Below are 15,649 nucleotides of genomic sequence, written 5' to 3'. Positions count from 1 at the left end.
CAGTATTCTAGATTTCAGGTTGAAACATGTTTTTTTTATATCTGAAAAAGAAGAAAGATTGGCACAGAGAAAACATTTGATCACTTCTTTTTGTGCCTTTATCCACTCCATACTTCTCATCTAATGTATTTTCCTTAGGTTGGAATTATAGATCTGAGAGGAAGTCTCTTTTGCATGGCACCTGACTAAGTGAACTAGAGAAAGTAGTACACCAAAACCATCTTTAGCATCCATCACGGGAAACATAAACATATTCCAAACATAATTTTAGACGTCGTGCTATGTGAGTCTATATTTGTCCAAAGAAGAGCTCCAATCAATGGTAAACTATAATAAATAATTATGTCTCATAGCAAATATCAACCTTACCATTCACCTTTTGCCAAAGGTTATGTAAGCAAGACTTTAAAGGAGAAGCAAAATTATGATAAAGATTAATTAGCTCTTTGGGATAGAAGGTATCTCAAATCCAAATACTTCCTCCAGGAAATAATAAGGTGACCATATGCCCTGGTATATATAGTTCCATTTTATGTTCATTATTGTAGCATAAGATTTAACAGCTCTCCCTTTCTCTGAAGACTCTCTCACCTTAGGAGGTGAAATAACATTGATTTTATAATAGTAATATTTGTAGCAAATATATTCTACATACCTGCTAATTCTGATTAATACAGCACAGGTGTTCAACAGATAACTTCTCAACATGGTTGACAATGACCACTATGGCAGGGTTCCTAAATGTATTAATGACTAAGCTAGGACACAGCTCAGCAGGAAAAACCAGTCCCAGAATATTCACCCCGATGTCTATCACTTTGGCTTCATGTTTCCATTTAGAACAGACTCAGTGAAGGGGAGAATCTGTCATTTTGGCTTGAAAGTCGATGAACAGGATTCTTCAAATATGTAAGGTATGCCTATTGATTATTTAGGTCTTTAGATTTTCTTAAATATCTCAAAACTAGGTGGTAGGTACTTCTTTGGAAGAATCTAGTTAACTTTCTGTTGCAATATGTCATAGTAAAGTAGGTATATATTAAAGAATCACTGTACTTCAACTTTTACAGTTAGTGATGTTTTAGGGACTATTTAAAACCTAGTAAGAGAGCTTTTAGAAATATTGTATAGAATCATTAGAAATAGTTGTGCAATATAAATCTCACATATTCTCAGATTCATGGTTATAGCTGTTGTGGATATTTTTTTTTTGCATCTTCAAAAGAAACCTTAATAATGCATTAAAAAAAAAAAAACAAAACAGTGTCACTACCAAGACTGGGTGATTAACTACTCTATGATATTTCTTTCATCCAAGCTGCTTTATAAAGTAAAGCAAAAACAACAATAAAGGAATGTACCAATTTATTCTCTACAATAAAGTATTGAACATTATTGAAAAAAGTATGAAGCATTGGAATGCAACACAGCAATTCCACTATCCATTGCAGTTTTGGGTCATATACTGTATATAAAGAGTAATTACTTCACTGGTTGGAGACCACAATGAAAGAATATAGAATTTGATGACAGATTTTAAAAGGAAAATTTTATCCCAAAGCATTTGCTTTTCAAAACTGCACCAACATTACAAACCATCTTATTTTGTCTTTTGGCAGTTGAGGGTAAGGGAGTGGCAGTGGACTGGGTGGGAGTGCAGTAGTAACAAAGCAAATGAAGAATGAGCGAATATTTAAAAATCCTTAGCCAATAATCATACATCAGCACTTGGATTTTAAAGTGGCTATTACAAATTTTCTTCACAGATGCCTCAAGTTATTACATCTTATTAATGAAGTTCCTGCATTTAATATTTGCTTACCTGCATTTAATATTTGCTTGCCTTATTGACATTAAATGTGGTGGTTTCTAACACATCTTTCACTTTCTACCTTCAAATCAAGTTTCTGGATTTCATTCTCTTGCTCAAGATTTTAGCTCTATGATGATTCTCAAGGCTAGATTATGGTGTCTGCATTTTTGAAACATTTTGAAATCATTTTTCTTTATCTCAAAGGAATTCTTTGTAGGAACTGAAACCTTCCTGGATTGAATAGGAAGGTCATATGGTTATTATAGAGTATAGACTCTGGAGTTAGCCAGGCATTGTCCCAACCCAAGTTCTGTCACTTTTTCCTGAGCCTCAGTTTCCTCTTCTGTAGAGTGGAGAAAAATAACTACATTGTAGGATGGTTGTGAGTATTGGATGAATTATGAGAAAAGTACTTTACACTACTTAATGAGTGTCTGTTTATATTCCATTTCTTTCCAAAAATAATTTAAGATAGCTCATAAAAATATTAAAAATAGACAAGCCAAGTACCAGTTCATTTATTTCTTCTAACCATCTTCCTTTAGTAATATTAAAGAAAATTGGGGAAATATTCTTATTACAAAAGTAAAATATGAATTGCAAACAATTTGAATATTACAGGAAGGTATGAAGAAGATAAACTTCCATTACTGGAATATTTTGATGCATCTCCTTCATCCTTTTTTTCCCCAACATAGGCATTTTAAACATAAATTAGGATTACACTATATATATTAGATCATAAGCGTTTTTGATGTCATTATATATTCTTTCTAAATATTTTCTGATTTCATAATCTATCAATTGTATGTACTATAATTAATCTCATCCAACATACTGTTAGTCTTTTTGTTATAAACAAAAATGCAATTAAAACATTTTCAGATGTTTACTATTTTAGAAATATCATCCCATCATTTGTAGCATTTGTTGATTTTTTTTCCCACTTAGCCTTTTAAATTTATGACTTTTGACATGTTTCAAATTTTATGTAACCATTGCTATAAATTATTTTCCTTTGTAATTTCTTTTACTTTTTGTATGTTTAGAAAGTTCTTTCCTATTCCAAGGTCAGTAAATAACTTCCCTGTATTGTCTTTTTATAATTCATTTTTGCTTTTAACGTTTTTAAAATTTTTAATTTTTTTTTTTTTTTTGAGAGGAGTTTCGCTCTTGTTGCCCAGGCTGGAGTGCAATGGTGCGATCTCAGCTCACCGCAACCTCTGCCTCCCAGGTTCAAGCGATTCTCCTGCCTCAGCCTCCTGAGTAGCTGGGATTACAGGCATGCACCACCACGCCCGGCTAATTTTGTATTTGTAGTAGAGACGGGGTTTCTCCACGTTGAGGCTGGTCTCGAACACCTGACCCCAGGTGATCTGCCTGTCTCGGCCTCCCAAAGTGCTGGGATTACAGGCATGAGCCACTGGGCCCGGCCAAAAATTTTAATTATATTTTAAGTTCTGGGACACATGCGCAGGACATGCAGGTTTGTTACATAGGTAAACATGTGCCATGGTGGTTTGCTGCACCTATCAACCCATCACCTAGGTATTAAGCCCTGTATGCATTAGCTATTTATCCTGATACCCTCCCTCCCCACATTGCTCCCTGCACACCACCTGCAGATCCCAGTGTTTGTTCCCCTCCCTTTGTCTATATATTCTCATTGTTTAGCTCCCACTTATAAGTGAGAACATGTGGTGTTTGGTTTTCTGTTCCTGCATTAGTTTGCTGAGGATAATGGCTTCCAGCTCCATCCATGTACCTGCAAAGGACATGATCTAGTTCCTTTTTTATGTCTGCATAGTATTCCATGGTATATATGTACCACATTTTCTTTATCCAGTCTATCGCTTATGCATTGTTGGTCATTTGGGTTGATTCCATGTCTTTGCTTTTGTGAATAGTCTGCAATTAACATACATGTGCATGTATCTTTATAATAAAATAATTTATATTCCTTTGGGTATATACCCAGTAATGGGATTGCTGGGTCAAATGGTATTTCTGGTTCTGGGTCTTTGAGGAATCACCACACTGTCTTCCACAATGGTTGAACTAGTTTACAGTCCCACCAACAGTGTAAAAGTGTTCCTATTTCTCCATAGCCTCGCCAGCATCTGTTGTTTCTTGACTTTTTAATGATAGCCATTCTGACTGGCATGAGATAGTATCTCATTGTGGTTTGGATTTTTATTTCTCTAATGATCACTGATGTAGAGCTTTTTTCATAAGTTTGTTGGCTGTATAAATGTCTTTTGGGCTGCGCACAGTGGCTCACGCCTGTAATCCCAGCACTTTGGGAGGCCAAGGCGGGTGGATCACCTGGGGTCAGGAGTTCGAGACCAGCCTGGCCAACATGGTGAAACCCCATCTCTACTAAAAATACAAAAAATTAGCCAGGTGTGGTGGCACATGCCTGTAATACCAGCTACTTGGGAGGCTGAGGCAGGAGAATTGCTTGAACCTGGGAGGCGGAGGTTGCAGTGAGCCAAGACTGCACCATCGCGCTGCAGCCTGGGCAATAAGAGTGAAACTTCATGTCAAAATAATAATAATAATGTCTTCTTTTATGAAGTGTCTGTTCGTCTTTTGCCTACTTTTTAATGATTTTTTTTCTTGTAAATTTAAGTTCTTGTAGATTCTGGATATTAGACCTTTGTCAGTGATTGAAAAAATTTTCTGCCATTCTGTGGGTTGTCTGTTCACTCTGATTTCTTTTGCTGTGCAGAAGCTCTTTAGTTTAATTAGATCCCATTTGTTAATTTTTGCTTTGGTTGCATTGCAACCAAATCAAAATGTTCACTTTAGAAGTTTTTGTCATGAAATCTTTGCCTGTGAGTATGTCCTGAATGGTATTGTCTAGATTTTCTTCTAGGGTTTTTATAGTTTTGTGTTTTACATCTAAGTCTTTAGTCCATCTTGAGTTAATTTTTTATAAGAAAGGGGTCCAGTTTCAATTTTCTGCATATGGCTAGCCAGTTTTCCCAGCACTGTTTTTATACAGGGAATCCTTTACTCATTGCTTGTTTTTGTCAAGTTTGTCAAAGATCAGATGGTTGTAGATGTGCGGTCTTATTTCTGAGATCTTTTTTCTATTCCGTTGGTGTATGTGTGTTTTTGTACCAGTACCATGCTGTTTTGGCTACTGTAGCCTTGTAATATAGTTTCAAGTCAGGTAGCATGATGCCTCCAGCTTTGTTCTTTTTGCTTAGGATTGTCTTAGTTATACGGGCTCTTTTTTGGTTCCATATGAATTTTAAAGAAGTTTTTTCTAATTTTGTGAAGAAGGTCAGTGGTAGTTTGGGAATAGCATTGAATCTTTAAATTACTTTGGGTAGTATGGCCATTTTCACAAAAATGATTCTTCCTATCCATGAGCATGGAATATTTTCCCATTTGTGTCCTCGCTGATTTCCTTGAGCAGTGGTTTGTAGTTCTCCTTGAAGAGGTCCTTCCCTTCCCTTGTTACCTGTATTCCTAGGTATTTTATTCTCTTTGTAGCAATTGTGAATGGGAGTTCATTCATGATTTGGCTCTCTGCTTGTCTATGGTTGGTGTATAGGAATGCTAGAAATTTTTGCACATTGATTTTTATATCCTGAGACTTTGCTGAAGTTGCTTATCAGCTTAAGCTTTAGGATTGAGACAACAGGGTTTTCTAGATATAGGATCATGTCATCTGCAAACAGAAACAGTTTGATTTCCTATGTTCCTATGTGAATACCCTTTATTTCTCTCTCTTGCCTGATTGCCCTGACCAGAACTTCCAATACTATGTTGAATAGGAGTGGTGAGAGAGGGGCATCCTTGTCTTGTGCCAAATTTCAAGGGGAATACTACCAGCTTTTGCCCATTCAGTATGATATTGGCTGTGGGTTTGTCATAAATGGCCCTTTTTATTTTGAGGTATGTTCCATCAATACCTAGTTTATTGAGTTTTTAACTTGAAGGGATGTTGAATTTTATCGAAGGCCTTTTTTTGCGTCTATTGAAATAATCGTGATTTTTGTCTTTAGTTCTGTTTATGTGATGAATTACTTTATTCATTTGTGTATGTTGAATCAGCCTTGAATCCCAGGGATGAAGCCAACTTGATTATGGTAGATATTGTTTTTAACTTCTTAACATTAATATGGAATGTATTTGGGGCTATTTGAGGCACATATTAAGATAGATTTTTGGCTATCTATCTCAGATGTGAATGTCTATTTTAGGTAGGATTTAACATAACTTTCCCCAAATAGTTAACACAACTACCCAATAACAACACTTCCTTATTTCCTTTGTGCATGGCACCTTATCATATGCCAATCTTTTGATGCCCATATCTCATTTTAATTAAATACTGGGTACACTGAATGCCTTCTCATTTCTCTTTTGTAAAATTTCTTAGCTATAGTTACCTATTTGTCCAACAAACTTTAGAAACATTAAGTTCTCCCCGTTTTCTCCACTCTAAACATTAGGATTTGCTTGAAATTTCATTAAGCCTATATATTCAACTGAAAAAAAAAACTTTTTATATATTTCGTAAATTTCCTGCTGAGGTTTTACCTAGGTATTTCATATATTTTGTTACTGTGAAATATTTTTTCACATAATTTTGAGCTGAAAGACATTCTCAATGGACTTTCATTGTACAACCAGCATGCTTCAACTCGTTTGACTTATTCTGTATGTCGCTAAATATTTATGAGTATTTTGCTTCACAGACATAAATGAACTTAGCTGATGCTTGAGATGAGAATACTAAGGGACACACAGTTGGGGCAGACCAACTTTGCAGTTTTGAAAGGAACAGGAAAAAGCCACTGGTTATTCATTTTACTCTAACGTGCACAGTGGTATAGGTGAAACTAACTTTTTTTTTTTTTTTACTGGAGAGTGTGAAAGATAAATTGATGCACCAACATCTGTCATGACGAGTGAATGGTGACTTCTGAAGACAGTAGGGAACCCTAAGTAGCTAACTAGCTGTTCCCAATACTGTTATTAAGCTTTATGCGTCTCGTCTAATTGACAATCCATTTTGGCATAAGCAAGATGAATAATAGACAAATTTCTCCCATGTGAATTAAATTTAAAATTAAGGCTCTAAGTAACTGGTATCTATAACAAAGATCGTTATAAAACTGGCCTCCATGTCCTTGGTCCCAGTGTACCCTGTTGTCCTTGGAGGAGGCACACACATCTGTCATTCACTTGCCCGCAGTTTCTGAGGTGGCGGGATGCCAGCCCTGGCCAAGTGTTCACACTGTAGAGTGCTTTAGACTCTTCTGAAATGAAAGTCAGTATGTAAATGTGCAACATGACATTATTATTCTAGCTTCCTGGCTGCTTTCAGCAAGCACTGACTGCCACATGAGGTCTCAAGTGTTCTGGCATAGTGTGCAAGTGTTCAAAAGAAGTTAAAGTAATGAAATTGGATCTACATTTCCATAGATATTCAAGCTGGCATGGAGGAATGGAGTCATAGAATCAGGGTTGGATGGTCTCCACTAAACAGCCTAGGCAAGTGCCTGTGATGCCAGGCTACTAAGCAGAATTTTCAATTGTGAAAGGCCACCAATGTTTCTTCCTTTGGGTCTAAAATTGCAAAATACACACATTTCTCCTAGGGTCACACCACTCTCTAGGTGCTTTAATGCTCAATCTCTACCCATCCATTACCTGGAGCACACCAGCTTTGCTTAAATTCAGTATGTTTTAAAATGAACTAAGCACCAAAAGGGGAAAAAATGTTTAGTTAGAACCTAATACAGCATATACTACCGTATAAAATATATATGACTATTATTTTTAAGAAGGTGGTCAGGCTTAGTTTGTATATGATCTAAGCAGTATCCACATAGTGGATTCCAGGTTTTGGTGGTGGTGGTTTTTTGTTTTGTTTTGTTTTGTTTTTTTGTAGTTTTCATTGCTCACAAATCTCAAGTGCATCCAGCATTCTCTGCTGCTGAAATATCTGGAGCCACAACAAAATTTGGGTTTATGGGCAGTGCGGTCAAGAAACTGGGTCCACTAAGTAGTGTCTCGGTGGATCCAGAGGCACTGTAGAATCCGGGTTTGGTAATTCTGGGACCTCCCCTCTCTCTTATACCTTCCTCCCCAAAATGTTTCTTCTGCTCATCAGGGCAAGAGCAAAGGAACCCGAGGCTCTTGCTTTGCAGCCATCTTTACAAGCACAAATCCATGATGCTGGGTCCCCTTCCTCCTCATGTTCCTTAAAATCCTGATATTTTCATGGGTTCCAATTATCCATTTATACCCACACGAAAATGAAGTTTATTTAAGTTTAAAAATGTAACAGAGGGACAACACAAAGAATTCAAGCAATGAAGAATACCTTTACTCATACAGAATTTCTTTTTTATTGCATTTTAGGACAGTGAAAAAAAGGGATTTATAAATAAAATCTATGCCATCCAGGAGGTATGTGTCAGTGTCCAGAACATCCTAGATGAAGTGGCTTCCTTTGGCGAAAGGATAAAGAAGTGAGTGACGTTGACATGTGAGCCCCATTCTTCTGTGGGATAAGGTGTCCATTTGTTTCTTGAAGGGTGAAATGCCACATTCTTTTTGGCAGGGGACACTCCTTCTGGGTGCTCTATTGCTCAGTTTCATCATTATTTACTTTATTTCTGCCAGTCTTTGGCTTTACAAAAGTTCTGTCAATTTCCTTCCTGAAATTTAGAACATATTGGTTGGAAAGAAGTCATACTTGAAGCTTTGAAGAAATAACACCGTCCTAAATTTTAGCACATTTTTCACTGTGAAAGACTTTGTTCTTAAATGGAATATGAAATTGTGATAGGAAAAAAATAAACCAAGCTAAATGAGGACTTCAGGTAATTAAGATACACCTGTATTTTACTATTGGTCTAGTTATATTTTCATCAAGTGACACTAAATTTTTAAAAAAATTTATGGTACCCTGCAAAAATATTTTTTTCAAGTTTGTATTTTTTTCAAGTTTGTATTTAAATAGCTGAGATCCATAATTATCAATAAACTAATGCTCTGTCATTTAGAAAATGCACACAATTTTTAAAATTATAAAAACAGAATCCCTTTTCCTTAACTTTTAAAAATAAATATAGCTTCACTGAGCTCTAATGCAAAATTAAGAAACTTACATTCTTATATACATATGTGTTTTATCTAAACTAATGTTATTTTTTTTAAAAAGGTGTATTTACAGCAATTACCAGTTAAAAGATATAAGACCCTCATACTTCTAAATTATGTAAAAATTGGCCTACATAATGATTGCTAATGGTCTATTCAAGAAGGGGTGCCAGGCCGGGCGCGGTGGCTCACGCCTGTAATCCCAGCACTTTGGGAGGCCGAGGCGGGCGGATCACGAGGTCAGGAGATCGAGACCATCCTGGCTAACATGGTGAAACCCCGTCTCTACTAAAAATACAAAAAATTAGCCGCGCGTGGTGGCGGGCGCCTGTAGTCCCAGCTACTCGGGAGGCTGAGGCAGGAGAATGGCGTGAACCTGGGAGGCGGAGCTTGCAGTGAGCTGAGATTGCGCCACTGCACTCCAGCCTGGGCGACAGAGCCAGACTCCGTCTCAAAAAAAAAAAAAAAAAAAAAGAAGGGGTGCCAAATTCTGGACAAACCTTTATTTTCCTAGTATAATGTATCTATTCATTGTTTGTTATTCATAGCTAGAAGTTTTCTACAGATTTGAATCCTTGGGCATACATAGAATTTGAAAGGAGTAAATTATTTAAAGGTGTGAGTCATTCATCTCGTGCCTTTCATGTTGTAAGGGATAATGCATTTTATTTTGTATATTTCCACATGTCTAGGTGCTGAGTTTCCACTTTCTTACATTAGACAGAACAGCCCCCATCTCACTCCCAGATGTGCCTTTAGGAAACATTCAGTCTTGGACTTCTTCAGAAGACTATTCCCGTATCTTTTCTCTCTCCTTCTTCCTCTCATCTCCAAGAATGTTTACCTGTCCTCCACACGCTATCCACTGAAACAGTGTGAAGCCCTCAATTTGGGGCATTTCCCCATTGAGTGTTGTCTTTTATCTGGGGTACACAGTGTGCTGATACCTGACAGAAACATCTCATTTATACCAAAAGACCATGGATCAGGCAGTGAATGCCTGAGAGGAAGAAACTCCTTTGTAACTCTAGGTGGTAGAAGGCCTCAGAACAGATGCTTGGCTGGAAAACATGACTAGCTGAGGGATATGACCAGATCTTGGCAGTGGTTCAGCCTTGGGGAAACCTGGGTTTTGTAGAACTTCCTATGCTAAGGTACAGGAATATGGCACAGGAGCCAGTGAGTCTTGGAGGAGCCATCTCTCCTGCAAAATGATCTTTTGGATGCTAAAAAAAAAGAAATTCTCCTGGGGGTCACATAGAATTAAAAGCATCTACCCAGAAAGCAGACTCAAAAGCAATCTTTAAGCACAAAATGAAAGGGCTCTATAATTACCATGTCTTGTTACTAAATAATCATTCCAGAACTTTCTTGAATTGCATCCCTTTTTGGGGGAAGATCATATTCTAGATTTAGATTCCATAATGCAGAGTGTAGAAATAGAAAAGGGCAGTTTTATTTTATTTTTTCTAACAGCTATACTGGTGGGGATTCTTTGCCATTTATCCTTCCAATAGGAGTAAGGAGAACACAGGGAGTTCTTCAGTGGGGCTGCCCAGAAGGAAGGTTTTCTGAGTGAAGAGCCAGTGCCCTCACACGTGGAGTCGTGTGATGGATGACTCTGAGCTGAGCCACAGGAAAGCAAGCAGATCCCCTTAGCCTTCTGTTCTCTCCACAAGCAAGCAGAAGCAAGGGAGGCACAGGTATCCATCAGTAAGGGAAGGCATGATCCTTTACCTGGTGAGTTGCAGATGCTCACTCTTGACCATAAGAGGAAGAAGACAAAGACAGAAAAGCCAGACCCCAGGGATTACTGAAAATAGGATAACCAGATTGACCCAACATTGGCTCTTTTAGTAGAAAAAAATTTTAGGAAACAATTTTGACCTAGAGAGAGACAAAAAGAGAGGCAAAAAGCAAGCTACATGCCACAAAGCTAAGGAACAACTAATTCCTAAGTATTACGCTGAGGCATTGTATAGAAGAAAATCTCTTTAGCAATCATCGTTTATTGGGTCAAAATTGCCCTGAAAAAAAAAAACTCACCTCAAGTAAGTACAATATACAATACCAGGAAATTAGAAGAAATAAAAAAACACATTTATCCACATGAACAATATGTTTTGCTGAAGTGTCTTGGGGCCTTCTGTCTCATAAGAAAAAAGTGCCATAAATGAGATTCCTTGAGTTGATTAGTTCTAATAATTTCATCTTGATTCACATAAACATGTTACCATCACAACCAGTCTTCCTTGGCAGAATAAAAGCTATCCCCATTTTATAAATGGGGAAAGGGTTAGAGAGGTTGACTCAGCTAAATCCACATAACAGAATCTAGGCTTTGAATACAAATCTGCTAACTTCTTGGCTCTCATGCTAAAGGGTCAGAGGACATGATATGTTAGTTCCTCTTTAATGGATGAACACTTAGGAGAAATTTCAAAGAATGCAACGGTGAAGAATGCCTGTAAATGGTGATATATTTATATGCCCAACCCTGGAGGCTCTACACAGTGTTTCTATTTTCTTTATAATTTTGGCACACTCTTAAGAAGTACCAGACTGGCTTCCACACAAAAAGCCTTAAGTGATTATAATCTTCCCATGTTCCAGTTCCCTGATTTTCTACTTTTAAAAACATTTTTACATCATGGTTTTTGCCTTTGTCTTCATTTTTCTTTTCCCTTTTTGTCTCAGTAAATTCCTTCCCATCTCCTCAGTACTTTTTTTTTTTGTAACTTCTACTTCTGTTCATTGGTCTCGTTTCCATTTGTTATCATGTCTTGTTGTCAGTACTGAGTCTTGCAGCCTTCTCTGACCCAGTCCTCTATGTTACCAATTACTTTTGCCAGAATGCTGTCCTTCACAAGGAGTACATGAGAGATAATAGTAAGCAATGCTGATTTTATTAATTATGTACTTCTGGGAAGAAGGGCAGTAAGAGGTGAATTTTTGCAAGGCTGTTTTGTTCCTCTTTCCTGATTTCCAGTTCTATTTCAAACATAGCTGAGGTAGGACAAGTGAGTAGTTTAAGGAATTCTAACATTCAGAGGATTTTTAACACAACCATGTAAGAGTTACATCTACCAAGAGTTGCTGGCAACATTTTATTCCCAATATGGGGAATACTGAGAGTTGATAGAAGGAAGAATGGTGGGTCCAGGGGCATTCCCCTCTGAAAAGCCAGAGAAAACAAGGATGGGTACTAGTCTTAGCAGTAGAAAAATGAAGAAGAAAAATAAAGATCTTCTTTGATGTGGGGAGTCACCCAAGTAGCACAATGGCTTTAGACTCTGAAGTCACCTGGAACAATCTGGAGGAGGTGGCAGCAAGACTCTTTACTTGGGCCCTGTGTTCATGGAACTGAGCAGATTATGGCTAGCCTGCGTCCTCTGATAACCTATTACAATTGGAATCTATTCCAGAGAGAAATGCAGACTAACTAGGTCCCAAGTTAGAATCATATTTATTTTAATATTTGAAAAAAGTATGAAGAAGTACTCAGATTGCTGATGTGTTAATTTTCCATTCAGTACTTTCAACTGGACTGTCCCATTCTTAAGCTGGCTGGCCATTGTAGCCCTCTGTGTGTTCACAGCCATCCTGTACTGCATTCCGCTGAGATACATTGTCCTTATCTGGGGTAAGTAAAGCCTCCCCCACTCCCCCAAACTGTCTTAGCTGCTAACAAACTATGTTTAAGAGATGAGTTACACTGTCAGCAGTTCCCTGTATTTATGGTCATGAAGCTACTCCATGATGAAAAGAGACAGGTCGGTTAAAAATCACAACAGTATAAAGATTTAGGTCCACCTGCAAAATGTATTTTTCTTATCTGGCACACTAGGCTTCATCATACTATAAACATGTTAGTTGTGCAGATTCTTCATATATCAAAGTGTAGCTTTGTCTAGATATCCCTCTGATTTATTTTCACCATTTATATACAAACAGAGGCATTTCAATCCATATGGTGCATTTAGGAAAATATGCTTTTTTTGCTGTTGTATTTTATCTTGTGGAAGTATATGTAAACATGGTACTATACATGGCTGCCTGTTTAAGAGGTCACCTTTAGCATTCGGGAAAAGGGTCCTTGGTACTTGCAGGTTCCTCAGGAACAAAAAGATCCTTTTATGTGTACTAAACAAGAATGTTTCTATAAAGACCTACATCAAAGGTGATTTTTTTCGGTCCTGATTTTTAATGCAACTATGCTGCATGCCAATGATTCTTATGCACCTGGGCTCCATTTAGGAGATTGTCAGTTGCAGCATTCTTCTTTTTTTCTTTCTTTCCTGACAAAATTCTTGGTTTGGAAAACAATTTTCAGTCTCTAGGATCTACTATAACATTAATAATATATAAACTAGACGGGGTAGAAGAAGAATTCTCTACTTACCCTTCACCTGCTTACACATACACCTAAGATTGCTAAAACAAATCAAATGCAAAATGCAAAGAACCAAAATGAGTCTTAGCTTCGGAAAGCATGTGCTTACACTGAAAGCAAAATTCTTTTCAAGGCTTTTGAAGAAATATATTGGAATAAAGTGAGTTCAAGTCTGATGACTCCAAGCCCTCCGCTTTTAAGATACTTTGTCCCTATTCTTTTTGGCCCAACTTGCCATATATTGAGGAAGCCCTCTTACCCCTTATTATCACTATAATTACCCTTTCAGTCTGGGTGAGAGGTGGGGGAAATGGTAATTATTTTTTCCTTTCCTAATTTCTATAATTCAAAGATATTCAATTTAGACAGCACTTTCATTATATAAGGGAAGAATAATTTCCACTATGTTCTTGCTTCCTATTGTATGTTCATCTTTCATTTCTTCCTGATAGTTAAAACAGATGCTGCTTTATAGAAAAAATTAGGGTAGAATGTCATGTTGTGGCAGTTTATTAACTCTAATCTACCCAGGGTCAGACCTGCCTTGGCTTATGGAGTCATCTCTGTTGCAATAGGTGGTGGTGAATGCCCTGTTCTCCCAGGTTTACAGAAACTGGAGCCCAGGGCAGACATCTAGCTGTGTAACCTGCAGTGCCCTCACTGACTAGCTGTCTTAAAAGTAATTTTGCAGAATGTGTTTGGGCCTCTTGTTTCATTAAACAAAATAAAACAAGAACAGTATTCCTTTAGTGGTAGGTGATTGCTGAAATATTAGGCAGAAATTTAAGACATAGGTCTTACATGAGGAGATGGACCAAAATCAAGATTCCAGAAGTTTATTCTGCATGAACTCCCTGAAGAGGAGCCAAGATGCTCCAGTGTATGGCTCAGTTTTTACCAGTTTGTTGATTTCATGTAAAGGTGTTTATTTATTTATTTTTTTTACAAAGTTGGGGGAAAATCTTTTCATTTCAGGTTTGAAAAAAATAAACATCATGTGTCTTCTAAACATTTAGCTGGCATTAACAGCAGCACACACCCCCACCTCCAAAAAGGTGCATCTTTTGGAGAAGGGGAAACCAAATAAGTTAGACATCTTGCCTTAACAATCTTAACCCAAAAAGTAGGAAAGCAAGTTTCATCATAAATGAAACACTAAAGCAAGGCTTCTAAGTAGACTGTAACACGGGGAAAAAAACCAAGATATTGCTAATTAACCCCCAGGGCAGCTCCTTTATTTCCCACATAGAAAGCCTTTCCTGCTTGGAAGAAGCTACTAAGGTACAAGTAAAAAAAGCAGTTGAGCTGGAAAGGAGGAAGAAATGAAGGAGAAAAAGAGGAAGAGAGGGAAAAAAGTGGGTGTATTGGTTCAGAGTCAAGGCATACAAGTTAGATCTTCAAATTACTACAACACTTTTGTCAGAAACGTGCTTTGTTTAACTCCAACTTTGTTTCAGGCATCAATAAATTTACAAAAAAGCTTCGGAGTCCATATGCAATTGATAACAATGAACTACTTGACTTCCTTTCCAGAGTCCCTTCAGATGTACAAGTGGTATGTAGGTTTCGTTATTATTATTGCTATTATTTTAATGTAGTGTGGCACGGGGTTTTAGCTTTTATATCCTTCTAATTTCAAAGGCTTTAGAAGAGCTGAGTAAAAATTAATAAAGCCTGTGTAGCAGATTTTACCAGTCAGAAATTTAGCCCACCTGGGGTGTTATCCAAGAAGCACTTACAGAGAATGGGAGAAAGAGCAATTGCATAAAGAACCTACCAGAGCTGTCAGGGAAGATCCTCCTCCAAGTTAGTTCAGCTGGAGTTTGTGACAGGGAGTATGACCTGAGGGGAGGAAACAGGAATATTAGATGATGAAAGCAAAATATGCCAGCGGACATTTAAGAAAAAAAAGTCTTTCCAGAATTTGCAAGAGTTACAAGTAAGTTTTAAAGAAGTATATTTTGGAGATCAGTGAGGAGAGGAAAGCTGACTGCTTTTTGAAGAGTGGAGCATATCTCAAAAATCCTTTGAGGTTAATGCCCATTAACCATCAGCTGTTTTCAAAATAAAAGGTGTTTTTTTTGTTGTTGTTGTTGTTGTTTTTCTTTTTAATCCTGAAGCTGGGTTACAGTGATACCTTTTTCATTTGCTATGACATGACAGTGGGCTGGATGGAGATTAAGACTGTATTAAGCAAACACACGATAAATTGTAAAAAACCATTATCGAGCCCTTTAAAAAAATTGATGTAGATGGTTTTACTTTTAATGTAATGTGTTATAGACAGTGAATACCATTACTAAAGTTCACAT

At 37.2% G+C, this 15,649-nt stretch overlaps 1 protein-coding gene across 13 annotated transcripts in view; it reads left to right on the top strand.

Moving 5' to 3' along the window:
• MCTP1 (multiple C2 and transmembrane domain containing 1) overlaps positions 1–15,649 on the top strand; it is a 606,796-nt gene that overhangs the window by 587,138 nt on the left and 4,009 nt on the right. For all 13 annotated transcript variants that reach the window (XM_031011415.3, XM_031011414.3, XM_031011413.3 and 10 more), the window contains 3 exons: positions 8,201–8,310; positions 12,478–12,587; positions 14,795–14,892. In XM_031011415.3, the coding sequence (XP_030867275.2) occupies positions 8,201–8,310; positions 12,478–12,587; positions 14,795–14,892 (318 nt within the window). The remainder of the gene's footprint in view (positions 1–8,200; positions 8,311–12,477; positions 12,588–14,794; positions 14,893–15,649) is intronic.

Source organism: Gorilla gorilla, chromosome 4, assembly GCF_029281585.2.
Source record: "Gorilla gorilla gorilla isolate KB3781 chromosome 4, NHGRI_mGorGor1-v2.1_pri, whole genome shotgun sequence".
Taxonomy (NCBI): Eukaryota; Metazoa; Chordata; class Mammalia; order Primates; family Hominidae; genus Gorilla; species Gorilla gorilla.
Note: the sequence above shows the minus strand (reverse complement) of the source record. Positions and strands in the feature narration are given on the sequence as shown.